The sequence below is a fragment of the Puma concolor genome, chromosome E4 (assembly GCF_028749965.1).
Source record: "Puma concolor isolate L17-30 chromosome E4, mPumCon1.1.hap2, whole genome shotgun sequence".
NCBI classification, from domain to species: Eukaryota; Metazoa; Chordata; class Mammalia; order Carnivora; family Felidae; genus Puma; species Puma concolor.
In genome coordinates this window covers 53479860-53499514 of record NC_141683.1, presented here as the reverse complement: position 1 = coordinate 53499514, position 19655 = coordinate 53479860, and the positions used below count along the sequence as shown (strand labels likewise).

General features: G+C 36.1%; 1 protein-coding gene across 5 annotated transcripts in view; it reads left to right on the top strand.

Annotated features, from left to right (window-relative positions):
• RABGAP1L (RAB GTPase activating protein 1 like) overlaps positions 1–19655 on the top strand; it is a 779355-nt gene that overhangs the window by 493513 nt on the left and 266187 nt on the right. For all 5 annotated transcript variants that reach the window (XM_086693120.1, XM_086693117.1, XM_086693118.1 and 2 more), the window contains 2 exons: positions 10299–10424; positions 12982–13125. In XM_086693120.1, coding sequence (XP_086549246.1) covers positions 10299–10424; positions 12982–13125 — 270 coding nt within the window. The remainder of the gene's footprint in view (positions 1–10298; positions 10425–12981; positions 13126–19655) is intronic.

Here is a 19655-nt window from a genome sequence, read left to right as displayed (position 1 = left end):
ACAGGAAGCCATTAAATCATAAAGGAAGACAGCAAAAGAGAAAGCAAGAAACAACCCACAAAAAAAGTCAGAACACAGTTAACACAATGTCAATAGTGAGTTGTTATCTATTAATAATGACTTTAAACATAAATGGATAAATTCTCCAATCAAAATATATAGAATAGCTGATTGGAAAAAGAAAATAAGACCCAATAATATGTTGTCTATAAGAGACTCACTTTAGTCTTAAGGACACATACAGACTGAGAGTAAAAGGAGAAAAAAAACGTATTTCAAGCAAATTGTAACCCAAAGAAAGTAGAGGTAGCTATACTTACATTGGACAAAATAGACTTGAAGCTAAAAAAGGTCAAAAGAGACAAAGTCACCATATAATGATAAAAATGCCGTCAAGAAGATATAACAATTAAAAACATGTATTCACCCACATTGGCACACCTAATATATAAAGCAGATACAAACAGAACTAAAAGGAGAAATAAATAACAACTGTAATATTTGGGGACTTTAAAACCTCACTGTCAACAATGGATCATCTAGGCAGAAAACCAATAAGGAAACAGCAGATTTGAACAGCACTATAGACTAAATGGACTAAACAGACAAATACAAAACATTCCACCCAACACCAGCAGGATACACATTCTTCTCAAGAACTCATGGAACATTTTCTAGGATAGATCATATGTTAGGTCACGGAAAAGAATCTCAAGAAATTTATGAATATAGGACCTGTATAAGGTAGCTTTTACCATCACAGTGGTATGAAACTAGAAATCAGTAACAGGAGAAGAGTTGGAAAATTCGTGAATATGCAGAAATTAAACAACACGCTCCTGAACATACAGTGATTCAAAGAAGAAATCATCAAGGAAGTTAAAAAATACCTTGAGAGAGGGGCACCTGGGTGGCTCAGCTGGTTAAGTGTCTGACTTCCACTCAGGTCATGATCTCACAGTTCGTGAGTTCAAGCCCCACATCAGGCTCTGTGTTGACACCTCAGAGCCTGGAGCTTGCTTCAAATTCTCTCCCCGCCCCTCTTTCTGCCCTCCCCTGCTCATGCTCTGTCTTCTCAAAAATAAAACATTAAAAAAAGATCTTCAGAGAAATGAAAATGGCAGCACTAAATACCAAAACTTACAGGATGCAGTAAAAGCAGCTTTAGAGGGAAGTTTATAGTGATAGATGCATACATCAAGGAAATAGTCATATCTCAAATAACCTAACTTTATACCTCAAGGAGCTAGAATAAGAACAAGTTAAGCCCCAAATTAGCAGAAGGAAGAAAATAATACAGACTGCAACAGAAACAAATGAAATAGAGAATATAAAAGCAATAGAAAATATTAACAAAACTAATAGTTGGTACTTTGAAAATGTAAACAAAATTGACAGACATTTAGCTAGACTAACCAAATAAAAAAGAAAGAAGGCTCATATAAATGAAATTATAAGTGAAAGAAAAGACATTACAACCGATACCAGAGAAATACATAGTATCATGAGATTACTATGAATAAGTATGCTCCCACAAATTTGACAACCTAGAAAAAAATGGATAAATTCCTAAAAACAGCCAATGAAGACTGGAGAGATAGAAAATCTGAATACACCAATAATTAGTAAGAGGAGATTGAATCAGTCATCAAAAATCCTCCAACAAATAAAAGTCCAGGACCAGATGGTTTCACTGGTAGAGTCTACCAATCCTTTAAAAGAACCATTAATACCAGTCCTTCTCAAACTCTTCCAAAAAGTTGAGAAGGGAAAACTCCCAAATTCGTTTTACAAGGCAAGCATTACCTTGACACCAAAACCATATTAAGGACACTACAAAAAAAGAAAACTGTAAGACAGTATACTCTTGATGAATATACATGCAGAAATTCTCAACAAAATACTAGCATACTGAATTGAACATCACATTAGAAGGATCATACACCACGAGCAAGTGGGATTCATCCCTGAAATGCAAGGATGGTTCATATGCAAATCATAAATGTGATATATCACATTGGTAGAATGAAAGATAAAAGTTGTATGATCATCTCAATAGATGGAGAAAAAGAATTTGACAAAATTCAACATCCATTCATGATAAAAATTCTCAACAAATTGGGTATAGAATGTACCTCAACATAATTAATGCCATATATGACAAACCAGTAACATCATACTCAATGGCAAAAGGTTGAAAGTTTTCCCTTTAGATATACAGATGACCAAGAGCTACAATAAAGGTGCCCAACATCACCAATCCTCAGGGAAATGCAAATCAAAACCACAATGAAATATCACCTTATATATATACACATATATATGTGTGTGTGTATATATATATATATATACACACACACCTTATATATGTACATATACACCTTATATATATATACATATATATGCACATATATATGTATATACACATATATATGCGTATATATACGTATATATGTGTGTATATATATGTATATATATACGTGTATATATACGTATATATACACATGTATATGTGTATATACACATATATATGTATATATAGTGTATGTATATACACATGTATATATACGTGTATATACACGTGTATATATATACACGTATATATACATATATATGTATGTATATACATACATGTATATATACGTGTATACTCGTGTATATATATACATGTGTATATACGTATATATATATGTATGTATATATACGTGTGTATATACGTGTATATATATATACACGTGTGTATATATTGTATATATACACACATATATATGTATATATATACGTATATATGTATATATACACATATATGTGTATATATATATATACATATATATACGTATATATATACGTATATATATATATACACACATATATATAGGACAATGGCTATTATCAAAAAGACAAAAAGTAACAAGTATTGGCAAAGATGTAGAGAAAAGGGAACCTTTGTGTACTATTGGTGGGAATGTAAATTGGTGCAGCTGCTATGAAGATAGTATAGAGATTCTTCAAAAAATTAAAATATTACTACCATATGACCTAACAGTTCAAGTTCTGGGTATTTATCCAAAGGAAATAAAAACACTGAAGCCAAAAGATATATGCACCCCTATGGTCATTGTAGCATTACTTACAATAATAGCCAAGATATTGAAGCAGGCTAAGTGGCCATGGATGGATGAGTGGATAAAGAAAATGTGTCTCATATATGTATGTGCATTATGCTAAATAAAATAAGTTAAACAGAGAAACACAAATATTATATGATCTCACTTACATGTAGAATCTTACCAAAAAAAGTTCATAAATAGAGAAAACAAATAGTTGCCAAAAGTGGGGGGTTAGGGGTGCGTGAAATGGGTGAGGGGGAGGTCAAAAGGTACAAACTTACAGTTATTAAATAAGTCATAGGGATGTAATGTACAGCATAGTGACTATAGTTAATAATACTGCTTTGCACATTTGAAAAATGCTAAGAGATTAAATCTTTTCTTTTAAATAAAATTTTTTAATGTTTATTTATTTTTGAGAGAGAGAGAGAGAGAGCATGAGCAGGGAAGAGGCAGAGGGAGAGGGAGACATAGAATCCAAAGCAGGCTCCAAGCTCTAGGCTCTGAGCTGTCAGCACAGAGCCTGACGCGGGGCTCAAATGCATTAACTGTGAGATCATGACCTGAGTTGAAGTTGGGAGGCTTAACCAACTGACCAGCCCAGGTGTCTGTATAATGCTAAGATTAAATCTTAAAAGTTCTCATTGCAAGAAAAATCATTGAACATCTATGGTGATAGATGTTAACTAGACTTGTGATCATTTCAATTATGTACAGATATTGAACTATTATGTTACATATTATGTTACATACCTGAAACTAATATAATGTTATGTGTCAGTTATATCCCCACTGAAAAAAGAAAAATAAAGCTTTTTCTTGACTGTGAATAAGACAAGGGAGACCACTCTCACCACTCATATTCCACATAGTAGTGAATATGCTAGCCAGAGCAGTCAGGCAAGAACAAGAAATCGTAGATATCCAAATCAGAAAGGAAAAAAATGAAAGTCTTTCTTTGAAGATGACATGATCTTATGTATAGAAAACCCTAAAGACTCCACCAAAAAAACTGTTAGAACTAATCAGCAAATTCATTACAGTTGCAGGATCTGAAATCAACATCCAAACTTCAGTTATGTTTCTATATACTTAACAATGAACTATCTGGAAAAGAAATAAAATAATCCCATTTACAGTAGTATTAAAAGTTAAATATTTAGTAATAAATTTAAGGAGGTGAATTACTGTACACTGAAAACTATAAAACATAGATGAAAGAAATTGAAGAAGACATAAATGGAAACATACTCCTTCTCATGGATCAGAAGAATTGGTAATAACCAAAGTCATCTACAGATTCAATGCATTCCCTATTAAAATCACAATGACAAGGGTGCCTGAGTGGCTCTGTAGGTTGAGCTTTTGATTTTGGATCAGGTCATGATCCCAGGGTTGTGGGATCGAGCCCCACGTCAGGCTCCATGCTGAACATGGAACCTGTGTAAGATTCTTTCTCTCTCCCTTTCTCCCCCACCTTTTGCCCCTTTCCCCCACTTGTGCTCTCTAAAATTAATTTTTTTAATTTTAAAAACTTAATCCCAATGACAGTTTTTCAGAATTAGAAAAAACAATCTAAAATGTTGTGTGGAAACATAGAAGACCCTGAATGCCAAAACAGTCCTGAGGAGAAGAGCAAAGGTGGAGGCATCACACTTTTCTGATTTTAAACTCTCTTACTAAACTATAGTAATCAAATGATACTGACATAAAAATTGTTCTGTAGACCAATGAAACAGAATTGAGAGCCCAGAAATAAAGCTATGCATATATAGCCAACTAATAATTTGACAAAGAAGCTAGGCATATTTAATGGGGAAAGGGTAGTTTCTTTAGTAAATGGTGTTAGGAAAACTGGACACCATATGCAAAAGAATGAAACTGCACCCCTGTCTTACACCTCATAAAAAATTAAAATGGATTAAGTATTTAAATGTAAGACCTGAAACCTGAAACCACCTAGAGGTAAACATAGATAAAAATCTTTTTGACTTTGGTCTTGACAGTGATTCTTTGGATAGGACATCAAAAGCACAGACAACAAAAGCAAAGATTAACAAGTGGGACTACATCTTCATGGCAAAAGAAACATCCGCAAAATGAAAGGGCAGCCTACACAATGGGAAAAAATATTTGCAAACCACATATCTGATAAGGATTAATATCCAAAACATATGAAGAACTATAACTCGGGGAGGGGAGGGGGCGGATCACCCAATGAAAAAATGGGCAGATGACCTGAATAGACATTTTTTCCAAAGAAGATACTCAGAATCTAACAGGTATATGAAAAGGTGCTCAACAACACCAATCATCATGGAGATAAAAAACACAATGAGATATTGTCTCACACCTGTTAAAATAACTATTATCAAAAAGACCAGAGGTAACAACTATTGGCAAGGATGTGGATAAAAGGGAACCCTTGTACACTTTGGTGGGAATGTAAACTGGTGAAGCTACTATGGAAAACAGTATGGACGTTCTTTGGAATATTAAAAATAGAACTACCCTATGATCCAGCAATTCCACTTCTGAATATATATCCAGAAAGAATGAAATTACCACCTTAAAGTGATATTAGCACCCCCATGTTCATAGCAGCACTATTTACAATAGGCAAGACATGGAAACAACCTAGATGTCCATCAGCAGGTGAATGGGTAAAGATAATGTGGCATATACATATAATGGAATACTATTCACCCATAAAAAAGGAAATCCTGACATTTGTGACAGCATGGGTAGACCTAAAGGGCATTATGCTAAGAAAATAAGTGTGTATCAGTTATATGTAGACTCTAAACAAGCTGAAGTCATTAAAGAGAGTAGATTGGTAGTTGCCACGGGGTGGGGGGAGAATGGGTGAGTGTGGTGAAATGGTACAAACTTTAAGTTATGAAATTAATAAGTCCTGGTTAACAGTTTGGTGACTATAGTTGACAATACCGTACTGTATATTTGAAAGTTGCTAAGAGGGGCGCCTGGGTGGCGCAGTCGGTTAAGCGTCCGACTTCAGCCAGGTCACGATCTCGCGGTCCGTGAGTTCGAGCCCCGCGTCAGGCTCTGGGCTGACGGCTCAGAGCCTGGAGCCTGTTTCCGATTCTGTGTCTCCCTCTCTCTGCCCCTCCCCCGTTCATGCTCTGTCTCTCTCTGTCCCAAAAATAAATAAAAACGTTAAAAAAAAAAAATAAAAAAAAATTAAAAAAAAAAAAAAAAAGAAAGTTGCTAAGAGCGATCTTAAAAGTTACTTACTACACGAAAAAATTGTAACTATGTGAGGTGACAGATCTTTTAACTAATCTATGATGGTCATCATTTTGAGAAATATATATATATGTTATATTTGTAACATATCTATATATAATCATCACTTTGAACACTTGAAAATTACACAGTGTTCTATGTCAATTGCATCTCAATAAAGCTGGAGAAAATGGAATGATTAAGCTTACAATGAGATAAAGTTTTAAAATCCAGAAGTAGTAAATACTGAAAATCACTTACTCATTGTTTTGCTGCATTGTACTGTTATCTGACCTCTGAGTCTGTTTGTAAATGTTTTAATCTGGATGATGGAAATACTATCAAATGCTGCCCTGCTACACAGCACTTCTCAACTCCAGTCCATTTACTTTGTACTGTTTGATGAGTTCTGGATAATGGCCAAATACTCCTAATGCTTTAGCAAGACCCCTATTACCCAACTTGTTAATAGAATTATTAGTATTATGTTTATTTGCATTGACAATGCTAATAAATTATTTAATTTTAGAAGTAAAATCTTGTGCCATTGTTGGAATCATTCATGGCCATCAGTAAGTGATTATTGTTTAGAATTTCCAAACTGTGGGGTGCCTCACTGGCTCAGTTGGAAGAGCATGTGACTCTTGATCACGGGGTTGTGAGTTCGAGCTCCACATGGGGTGTAGATTTTACTTAGATAAAACTTTAAAAAGAAAGCATTTCCAAACTATATTTTCCTATCAGACTTCTTACATTTCACAATACCACCAGTCTAGGATCAGCTTTTACTCCCTGATACTGACACTTTTCTAAGGTATATCTTCCTCAAACATGTATTATCTTATCCTTCAAAAACAAAGTATCATTACAAGCCTTTGCAGTTTAAATGTCAGTCAGTATTTGTTGTTTGTTTTATATATTTTTAGATCTTTATTTTCATTTTTAAAATCTTTGACATTTTTTTGCTAAGTTCTATTTGCTTGCCCTGGTTGCTACTACTAATGCAAAGAGAAATATCCAGGGAAGCTTAATTAGACATGCTGAATAGATTGCATTTAGTGTTTAAACGAGAAAGAGAAGGTTGCATTTTCACTTTCCAAAGGATTATATGTGTTTCACATTACTTTCTCACTCATTTTGTTTCACAGCCTTTTTGACTTCATAAGGGTTCATTTTTAGTCAGTTTTATGATGAGACAGTATCTGAGATCCTATAAGAACCTATTATGCCTGACCTTCGTCTTCGCTGATCTTCAGTATTGACTCTACCCCCGCAGGGCTGGTATTTTATAGGGTTCGTCTACCATTTTTGTGTGGCATGTGAACCTACTGGAAATCGAAAACTTGATTTTTGTTGCCTGAAGCTAGACATGGAAGACAAGAGCTCTAAGACTCCCCACTCCCCCAAATGGAGATTTTCTTTTTTTTAATTTTTTTTTTAACGTTTATTTATTTTTGAGCCAGAGAGAGACAGAGCATGAATGGGGGAGGGTCAGAGAGAGGGAGACACAGAATCTGAAACGGGCTCCAGGTCTGAGCTGTCAGCACAGAGCCCGCCGCGGGGCTCGAACTCACGGACCGCGAGATCATGACCTGAGCCGAAGTCGTTCGCTCAACCGACTGAGCCACCCAGGCGCCCCAGATTTTCTTTTTTTTAAATAAAGGTTATGGACTGGAATTGGGCCACTTTATTTTGGGGGATCAAACTCCAACATATAAAGGCTTTTGTCTTTTTAAGAACGCGTATTAAATATATTGTTTGTGTGTGAGAGAGCAATGGATGGGGAGTGGGGAGGAAAGAGCCGAGAAGAGTGAGATAGAGATGAGGGAGATAGACGGAGGGAGGGAGAATTTAAGCTCCATACCTAAAAGCAAAGTAGAGATTTATGTTCATTTGTCATTTTCCTCACTAATTTTTCCTGGTCGAGCTCATACCCACCCCTTGCTTGTGCTCTCGCTGTAGCAATGTTGTTTATCCCAGGATTGGTGTGTCCATATCAAAGTCAAAGAGATTCCCTGTTTAGTTGTCCTTTGGGAAGATGCTATACCATTACTTCTGTGTGCGCAGGGCCTAGCACACTGCATACATCTCTCATGTTCAGTAACTGGCTGTGTGAATCCCATACGGCATTTAAACCTTTCATTTACTTTAATGGCTTTACCCATTTAAGGAAATAAAGGCTTGTTCCCTTTATAGGATACCAACTATTTAACTAAACATCATTCACTTAGAGGGAGATTATAAGTGAATTCGTTTCTCTAGGGCTACCATTACCTTACATGAGCACTTTTGTATGGCCATTTTAGGAAAGATCCAAGAGAAAGATGGAAAGGCTAAGACCTTGGTGGTAAGAGGGGTACACCATGCATGTGCAAGTCAGTGTCACTTGAGGCTCCAATGACAGAATTGTTAAAAGAGGGAAGAATACAGTGCATTTGCATCTAAATGAGTGTAAGCTGAAAAATGTTTGCTGACTTGAACACCTGGGGTCAAAGCCCCAAACAACTCAGATAAAAAAGAAATAAGTAGAAGTGCCTGGCTTAGTTGGTTAAGGTCTGACTCTTGATTTTGGCTCAGGTCATGATCTCACGGTGTCTGAGATCGAGCCCTACATTGGGCTCTGAGCTGACAGTATGGAGCCTGCTTGGGATTCTTTCTCTCCCTCCCCCTCTGCCCCTTCCCTGCATGTGCTCACTCTGTCTCTGTCTCTCTCTCTGTCTCTCTCTCTCTCTCAAAATGAATAAATAAGCTTAAAAAAATACGAAATAAGTAAATATTTACAGAATTGAAATGACAACAACTAAGTGTACTTACTTAACTTTAGGTTTTACTTAACTAATTTACATATTTTTTGGTTTGTAAGTAGAAAATAGAAGTGGCCAATTGGTGTAGGAATTTAAATAAACAGTTACATTTCTAAGTGGGTGAATAGAATTCTACTTGATTCAATTATTCAGGCAGGCAGTTAATTTAACAAGGTGTCAAATATCATAATCAGCCAAGGTCAGATTTTCAAAGAAGTGACATTGCAAGTAAATGTTTACATAAACAGTTACATTTTAGGACAGTGAGTTGAAGATAAAATCTTTTTCTGTTGGCTTGATGTAATTTCTAGAATATTGGATATGTTTCTTTCTAAATCCCTTCAGTTTATTGATACCACGATGTAGAGATTTGTTTCTTGGGTTTAAGATTTCATTTTCTGTTCAGATAAAAATACGTCTAGGAAGGGTATATTAGAATTTGTCATTTAACTCTTAATGGTGGAAGTTCATAACATTCTTTCCTAAAAACTATTTATATAGAAAGAAAATAGCAGTATCAAGAAGACTGGGAAGTCAGCCTCTCCCTGTCTATCAAAATTAAAATTGCACTTACCCTTTGACCCAGCAGTCCCTCTTTTGAGAATATGTTGGGTGGGGGGGCTGTGGAAGCAAGATGCATAGTAATGTTTAGAGAATGTTATCTTCTATGTAGATAAGGGAAGAAATAAAATAAGTGTGGTTCTTTTATTTGCATAAAGAAATACTAGCAGGATACATGAGAAATTATTGAGCATAGTTATAAGGTTATGCCAAAGAGATGAGGGGGGCGGGTATGGGGGTTATTATACTTGGAGATAGAGAGGAATAAGACTTTTACCTTTATATACTTTTGCATCATTTTGATTTTTGAATCATGTGATTGTATTACCTATTTTTTTAAAAGTTTATTTATTATTTTGAGAGAGAGAGAGAGCATGAGCAGGGGAAGGGCAGAGAGAAAGAATCCCAAGCAGGCTCCACACTGCCAGCATGGAGCCCGATGCGGGGCTTGAACTCAGGAACTGTGAGTAGAGGCCTTTAGCCATTGATGCAGCGGACTGCTAACATGAAGGGACTTTTCTGACATTCTGGCCACATGCCACTCAGTCAAGTTCTCTATGTATCTGTTTTCCTATAGATGCCAGAGGAACAAGCATTCTGTGTTTTGGTGAAAATCATGTATGACTATGGTTTGCGAGATCTCTACAAAAACAACTTTGAAGATCTTCACTGTAAATTCTATCAGTTGGAGAGACTAATGCAGGTAAGTGAAAATTAGGCTTTTGTCACTCAGGGGTTGTTTGAAGTACAGAAAAAGTAATACAATTGATGAACAATAATGATTCATGGAGGTTTAATGGACTTCTACAGAAAATGTAGACATATTTGGTTTCTGACCACTATCTACATTGGTGTTAATATTTATTTCACCATTTGATCATTTTTAAAATAGTCTTCTATTTTATTTTTTTTTTTAATTTTTTTTTCAATGTTTTTATTTTTATTTATGGGACAGACAGAGACAGAGCATGAACGGGGGAGGGGCAGAGAGAGAGGGAGACACAGCATCGGAAACAGGCTCCAGGCTCCGAGCCATCAGCCCAGAGCCTGACGCGGGGCTCGAACTCACGGACCGTGAGATCGTGACCTGGCTGAAGTCGGACGCTTAACCGACTGCGCCACCCAGGCGCCCCTAGTCTTCTATTTTAAATATTCAACTTTAATATAGTGAGTTAAGTCAGTGAAGAAGATTCCCAACTATTATTTGTAAAGAAATGAAGATGTTAACAGAATAAAGATTGAAATACGTAAGAGCTTTCTCCACCTTAATTAGCATCAGTACCATATTTAGGTCCACATGTACAGAACTCTTTGAAGGGACAGAAAGGTATTGAAAGAGAATAAAAAACTTAAACATTTTAATGTAGAGATGTATTAAAAATTTTTTCTCATATAATGTCCTGATCTCAAACAGTGTTGTTACTGTTTCACAATATGTCTGTGTAAATTTGTATTTAAGAGGAACACATTATTTAATCTGTGTCAGATATGACATAATAAAAAAATTGTGAGCAAAAGCAAAGTTAATGACTAGTGCTGATAAAAGGAATTACTGAGTAGGTTTGAAATTCCACCTGATGTTGGAAATCTTATATCTGTTTTTTAATGTTTATCTATTAAACATTAACATTAAACACTGAGAGAGATAGAGAATGAGAAAGAGGGAGACAGAGGATCTGAAGCAGACTCTGTGCTGGCAGCAGTGAGCCCACAGTGGGGCTGGAACTCATGAACTGTGAGATCATGACCTGAGCCAAAGTTTGATGCTCAACTCACTAAGCCACCCGGGTGCCCCTGTGCAGTGTGTTTATATGGCTGTCTCTATATTGGGTATTGGGAATCCAAGAAAAATTTGAAGGAAATACATGAATGGATTGAGTCCGTGTTGGATAAAAGTAAAGTTAATCAAGGAGGAAGGTTAGGGGGATGCAGCAGCAGAGATACTGGTAGGAGCTCATTGGCATGACCTGTCAGGAGATCCGTAGGTGTCTAAAGAGGGAGGCGAGGTCAGTAGGAGACCGAAAAACTAAAACAGGGAAGAGAGAGACTTAGCAGTGGAGTTACGGACAACTTTACTAGAAAAGAATGTGGGAGGGTAGAAAACCTTAAACATTAGGAAGAAATGAAATGGGGGAAAGATGTCAAATGAACTGTAAGCACAATGGCGTACAGGCATTGAGGAGAAAAAAGACTGTAGAAGAATCTGGTAACTATGGACAGTAAAAGCAATAGACTCTTTTTTAGAGATTTAATCCTTCCAAGTAAATATTTGGGACTTTTCACTTCTTTACCTTTCATTTACAGAAGTTTATGTTTTTCTCTAAGGTCCGTATTCTTAAAAGCTTTAAGAGTCAAATAAGTGTAACTGATAAATGAAGAGCATGTTTGTGGTACTGTGAAGAAAACCAGACACATTTTTCTGTTAGCATCTTTCAGTGGTGACCATTTGGACACCCAAATTTAAAGTACCTAATGCGTACATCTGGGTGCTTTTCAAAAAGCATCTGATGTAAGAAGTTAGGCTTTTCTTTTTGTTTTTGTGATCTGTTTATGAAAACAAAATGAACGTGGGCTTTTACGTATCTTTGCTTTTGTCTTTCAGTTAGAGGAATAGCTAGGCTGATACTCTGCACTTTACCTTTCATGCTTTTGACAAGCATTTACTTGTGTAAATTGGAAAAAAAAAAGGGATCAGGGTGACATAAAGGCATTTTTAGGAGACATCCAATTTCATACATTATACACTTGCACAGTTTCTATAGTTTGCCATTTTTAATGTCAAGGACCTATTGTTTTAAAGTTTGGTTGTGTTTTGGGCTTTTCTCAATACTGCACAAATTTACTGGAGTGATACCATAGATCCCAGATGATGTTGATATTAAGTGGTCTCCAAAGAGAAGATAACCTAGGTAGTTAGGCATTGAACCCTGAATGGGGTGTTGGACTTGACTCTGGAGGGATAACATTGATTAGACTACAGGTGTTCTGTCAGAGCAAGCATGTCCCAAGAAACAAGAACAGTCAAGTGAGCAACAGGTGATATTTGTTATTTGTTCATAACAAGTCTGCCTTTATTTTCCTTGATTATCGTGTCCCCAGTGCTCATCTCCTGTCATTGCTTCTGTGTAATTACATAAAATTCAGCAGATGCCATGAAAAATTGAGAGTGGTCATAGAAAGCTTGTCCTAAATTATAGTAGTGGTAGGAAATAAAGCTTCTCAGTCTTCCTTCCCCTCAATTTTCCACTTTGACTTTTTAGGAGCAGTTACCAGACCTGCATACCCATTTTTGTGATCTGCACCTGGAAGCACATATGTACGCGTCCCAGTGGTTTCTCACTCTTTTCACTGCCAAGTTCCCTCTCTGCATGGTCTTCCACATCATTGACTTACTGCTTTGTGAGGTACAGTAACTCCATCTCTCATACCTAAACCAAAGTAGAAAATAGTTTCTAAAGTGGCTACAATTTTTTTTTTTACTTTAAGCCATAAATACCATAGAGTTCTATTTGAATTTTTAGTAAAGACTATTTTAGTTGTAATTTTATTACTTGTGAGAAATGAAAATGTTTAAGCATATATAATTTCTTCAAAGTAAGATGAGGTAATTAAATGTATACAATTAAAATTCATAATAAGCCTTTATTTGTGTAATAATATATTACTAATATAAAGGACCCTTAAAGTTAAATAAATTTAAAATAAAGTGTTTCTAATAGTAATGCAGTTATACTCCAAGAGTGAATATAAATGAAAATTGTACAGTAATTTTAATTTAATTTTAATTTTCTATTCTATTCTATTCTATTCTATTCTATTCTATTCTATTCTATTCTATTCTAAATGCCAGTATAGTTAACATACAGTGTTATGTTAGTTTCAGGGATACAATATAGTGATTCAGCACTCCAAACAGCACCCAGTGCTTGGGGCACCTGGGTGGCTCCGTTGGTTAAGCGTCAGACTTTGGCTCACAGTTTGTGAGTTCGAGACTTGTATTGGGCTCTGTGCTGACAGCTCAGAGCCTGGAGCCTGTTTCAGAGTCTGTGTCTCCCTCTCTCTCTACCCCTCCCCCACTTGCTCCATGTCTGTCTCTGTCTCTCTCTCTTTCTCTCTCAAAAATAAACATTAAAAAAAAAAGACACCCAGTGCTCATCACAAGTGCACTCCTTAATCCCCATAAACTATTTTACCCATGTCCCTATCGACCTCCCCTTTGGTAACCCTCAGTTTGTCCTCTAATTATATAGTAATTTAATCCTCAATTCATAAGATATTTCTATTGTATATGATGTTTGACACTCCTACCAGGTAACAGTGAAGTGATACTCTAAAGTTTCTACATCATATAGTTTTATTTTCAGGCAGGATATTTCAAAAATTAGCTTGCAAAATATTTTAGGTATCTGTATTTATATATTTTATTGTTTTTATTTCCTTTGGTGGCAAAATTTATTTACTCCTTTTTTTTGAAGCAGGGAGGGGCAAAGAGAAGGGGCGAGAGAGACTCAAGCAGGCCCCGCACCCAGTGTAGAGCCCAGTGCAGGGCTTGATACCACGATCGTGTCTGGAACCGAAGTCAAGAGTCAGATGCTTAACTGACTGAGCCACCCAGGCACCCCATACTTACTTTACTCTTAAAGAAATAAGCAACATTACACACACATACATCATATACTGCCAGTCAACATGTTGGACAGTCTTAGCAGTGATAGGAAAGCTGCTGTAGGAGAATAACTTTTTTATTATTGGGAATATATATGTACATAAATTATACTATCTTAAATTAGAAAGCTAGAGTAATCATGGGGCCCCTGGGTGGCTCCGTCAGTTAAGCGCTGACTTCGGCTCAGGTTTGTGAGTTCGAGCCCTGCATTGGGCTCTGTGCTGACAGCTCAGAGCCTGGAGCCTGCTTCCGATTCTGTGTCTCCCTCTCTCTCTGCCCCTCCCCCACTTGTGCTCTGTCTCTCTCTGGCTCTCAAAAATAAATAAACATTAAAAGAAAAATTTTTTTAAAAGAAAGCTAATCAAAAGTATAAACCTAATATAATCTGGACAGTTTTGTATTTCTACGTTACTTTTTATACAGTTTCCTCTTTCTTAAAAGTCTAACCATTTTAATCCCCCTGGGGACTAGAAATTTCATTTCAAAAGTAAGATTAAAGAAGATAAAGTACATCAGCTGCACAAAGTAAAACTGTTAGTTCTAGCCTATCACAGCAGTAACCATTTCATATGCAAGCCACGTTGGGTTCTGCTCTTGGAGGTTCTAGGTAACAGTTGCACAGTACGTGAAAGTTGCAGAGCATTTTGTAAGGGTGTAAGAGTTGTAAACATTTGTAACATATTTTAACAAAGAAAGTTTGAGTGACTTGTTGAAGGTCACAGAATAAGGTCTCCAATTCTGAACACGTAACAGCTAGAGAACCTGACCGATAGCATAGTAACTCTCTGATTTTTTTTTTTTTTACTGATAAATTCATTTCTAAACTGCCTATATAAATATAACCTAAAGGAAGAATGCAGAATTAGAAGCTAAAACTTTATTCAAAGTCAAAATGGTGTGATCACAGTATACACAAATTTAGGCATTTGTACTAAAAATTCTACTTGGCCTGATTATCCAAATTGGTGTGGTGAACAGTTCTGACTCTAATTTAGTGCAATACTCTTCGAAAGTAAAAGCCAAATTTATATCTTTGAGTTCTGTGAACTTAAAGTAATACTAAAATTTAGTTTTCATGAGTATTCATACGTCCTATTTATTTTAATCACCCTGGGGACTAGAAATTTCATACTAAGCTGAGGTTAGTAGTTCATGATATTTATTAAAAAATGGGAAAGTGAGGGTATGACCTTTTAACAGTTTTATCTTTATATATTGTAGGAGCTTGCAAAAGTTAATATCATTGCTTCATGTTTTTTGCTGAAAGAGATTATCTAATTTCATACTATATTAGTTCTATACTGTTCATTATACTAATGAGAAGGAAATTAATATGCTTAATCATACCAGTTAAATTGGATTTCTCGGTCACTTTTGGCAGAATAGTAACACTATCCTTTAGCTCACTAGACTGATGACCTTCTAAAATTGTCTCTATCTCAGTGGTTCCATACCTGACATTGGAGTAACATCCGTGGGTCTTCTGGAACCCAGATTCATAATTTCTCGGGAAATTTTTATATTGAAGATACTGGAATTTCTAATGTCAGTTGCTAAGAAAATTAGCAACATATATGGTAGAGAAATGAAAAGTTGATTTATAAGCCTTCTTATCATTTGCCAACTGTGATTTCTAGTTACAGTGTTTGAAATATCTTAATGCTTATTAAAATTAATAAGTATTATATATATTACTTTACCTCCACTTAAACCTATATTCTGTAGCTGCTTAAGGAAATTACATAGCTTTCTAAAACATAGAATAGTTTGTAATCACAGGATCATGGTAACCAGGGAAATGAACAATAACATCCCTTAATAGTTCAAAATTTTGTTGGGAACAGTATCAGGATATTCATTTCTTTCCACTAACTCATCTTTGTCAGCGGATTATTTTGCAAAGGAAATTTTTAGGTAAACTTTGATTTCCTGCCTGTCTGTGTTTTTTCTCTTTGCCCCTTTCCTCCTTGTCGTTAATAAACTGTTTGTATCAAAGCTCTTCTTTCATATGAGGTAGAGTTTTCTAAAAGAAGAAATGATATAACACAGTCTTAAATAGAATCATCTATAGGTATTGTTTTTGTCCTATTCTCTATTTTTTAGGAAAATGATTTAAATCTTCCTGGGCTATGAATTAATGTTTAGTTACAAATGGAACGCTGAGAAATTCTCAGATGGAAAAGTTGATTTTTCAAAATTCATCACTCTGACCAAAAAAACCCAAAAGTGTTAATCTGCAGGATTATTTTGCTCAGAGATCCTATTGCAGAGTGAGAAAGACATCAAGCTTGCGACTTTTAGAAAGCTTATCATCGTCTCGTGTTTTCCTGTGCTAAATGCTTTTAAGGATTTTTTCATTCATCTAGAGGTCAAAAATATGAAGCTAATGTAGTAGAAGAAAATTTAGGAAGAGTGTTAGTAGACTTTGTGCAGTCTGCATTAAAAACTTCTAGTTGTTAATAGTTTATTTAAAGTGTTTATATAAAGCTGAATATATGGTGACTCAGGTTAATTCCCTTATTTAGTGAAGATGATGGCATCAGGATTTTAAACTAGAGTTTGAAAAAAACATTTTATTATATTGAGATGAATGGAACTTTCTATAAATTATCATTTAGCCAATCAATGAAATGAAATTATTGTTTTTAAAAAGAACAAAACCTGGGCGCCTGGGTGGTTCAGTCGGTTAAGTGTCCGACTTCGGCTCAGGTCATGATCTCACAGTCCGTGAGTTCAAGCCCCGCGTTGGGCTCTGTGCTGACAGCTCATAGCCTGGAGCCTGCTTCGGATTCTGTGTCTCCCTCTCTCTCTGACCCTCCCCTGTTCATGCTCTGTCTTTCTGTCTCAAAAATAAATAAACATTAAAAAAAATTAAAAAAAAGAACAAAACCTTTTATGGTTTATTGTCTGCCTCTATCTGAGGAGATAAGAAAAAGGCTAAAAGTATTAACAGTTATAGTGTAAATATTGTACTGTTAACCCACCGAGAATAGAATAGTGCTTAAAAAAAATGTTTATTTATTTATTTTTGAGAGAGAGAGAGAGAGAGAGAGAGAGAGAGAGCACAAGCTGGAGAGGGGCAGAGAGAGAGGGACAGACAGGCAGACAGAAACCAAAGCAGGCTCCAGACTCTGAGCTGTCAGCACAGAGTCCTATGTGGGCTCAAACCCACCAACTGTGAGACCATGACCTGAGCCAAGGTCGGATGCTCAACTGACTAAGCCACCCAGGTGCCCCAGAATAGTGCTTTTTTAAAAGAACTTTTTGTTGAAGTGTAAAAGATTAAAAGAAAATTTGCAAAAATTAGTGAAAACGTGATGATTTTTCATAAAGTGAACGTAACTTGTGTAACAAGCATCCATATCAAAAAGAAGCAGAATACCGTCTGAATTTCAGAAGCCCTCCTCTTTCATTGCCCCTGCCTTCACTACCTCTCTGAAGAGTGAGTTACCACTGTCCTGAGTTCTAACACCATACATTAGTTTTGATTTTGTTTTGAACTTCATTTAAATGGAATACTACAATATGAACTCTTTTGATGGAGGTGTTTCATTCATCACTATGTTTGTGAGATTCATCCATATAGTTGCATCTAGACAGGGTTCATTTGTTCCAATCCATTCTTCCATTGTATAGTTGATGGACATTTAGGTTGTTTCCACATCAGGGTTCTTGTAAATAGTGTTGCTGTGAACATTCTTCAGCTTTTTTTTTTTTTTTTTGATGTTTATTTATTTTTGAGAGACGGAGGGAGCGCGACCGCGCAGGCGCACGTGAGTGGGGGAGGGGCAGAGAGACAGAGGGGACAGAGGATCCAAAGAGGGCTCTGCGCTGACAGCAGCAAGCCCAATGCAGGGCTTGAACTCTTGAACTGTGAGATCCTGACCTGAACTGAAGTCAGGTGCTCAACCGACTGAGCCACCCAGGCACTCGCCATTTGTCTTTTGGCAAACACCCGAAGGCACTTCTTTGGGTACCTATGTAGGAGTGGGATTGCTGACGTGTGTATATGAGGGCTTAGTGGATGCCACTGAGCAGCTCTCCAGAGTATTTGGAGCATTACCTTTTGAGTTGTTTTTATTCAGTGAAAGTCTTCCTTGTGATCAAAGGCAGGTGTTTGTTTTGTTTTGTTTTGTTTTGTTTTTTTAAGAGGGCAGATCCTAGATCAGATTAGAGTTCATGCATATGGAACAAAATAAAACTCATTTGGTTGAAAACTCACTTGATTTCTGAAGTTGCATACAGATGGGAACTAAGAGCTGGATCTAAGAGCTGAGTCACTTTTTTTTTTTAATGTTTTATTTATTTTTGAGAGAGCGAGCGAGCGAGCACAAGCTGGGTAGGGGCATCGAGAGAGAAACAGAGGATTTGAAGCAGGCTCCATGCCGACAGCAGTGAGTCTGATGTGGGGCTTGAACTCACAGACTGTGAGGTCATGACCTGAGCTGAAGTTGGATGCTTAACTGACGCAGCCACCCAGGTGCCCCGAGTTGAATCACTTTTGTGCTTACATGTAAGAGAAGTTAAGCCAGTGGGAAAAATCCAGCGATGTATTCAGTTACAGAAGAAGCAACATAGAGACAGTTTGACATTGGAGTTTAGATATTTGGCTTTTTAGTTAATCCTTCCTGTATCATTTTGTTTATGTTATTTTACCTATATACGTCTCAGTTTTTTTCTCTGTTAAATGATGCTAACAAAACCATCTCCCAGGTTTATTTTAAAGATTGAAATGAGAGTATGAATATAAAGTGCCGGCTATACAGTAAATATCCAGTTAATAATATTACTCTCCATTCTGCTCTGTCCACCTGTATAGCTCTTTTATTACTTCTCAGTTTCTTCAGTTAACAAAATGACTTCAGAGATTCTTAGGAGAACAGGTTAACTATTGGTTCTCTCTTACCTTTCTAACCACCTTTGTTTCCCTCTAGATGAGGTGCTTTTTTTTTTTTTTTTTTTTTTTGCTAAGGCCAAAATTTTATCTTTTTACCTTCAAGGAAGTTTAATTCTGTTTCATCTTGACTAGTGATTGAAGTAGTCCTCCTAAAGTATGTTTTTCTTCTACCTTTCAGAGACATAAGAACATAAGTATTTCTTTTAGTCTTGACAAAATAACTGACAGCTGATGTTTGAAGTTGACTCTTCCCAAATAGTTCAATTTTTGGAGTATCAAATATATTCAGCTTTATATAGTAACTTGATATTTCATGAAATGTAATGAAATAATTGACCCTTCAAATTAGAATATATTTCCTGCCTCTCCTT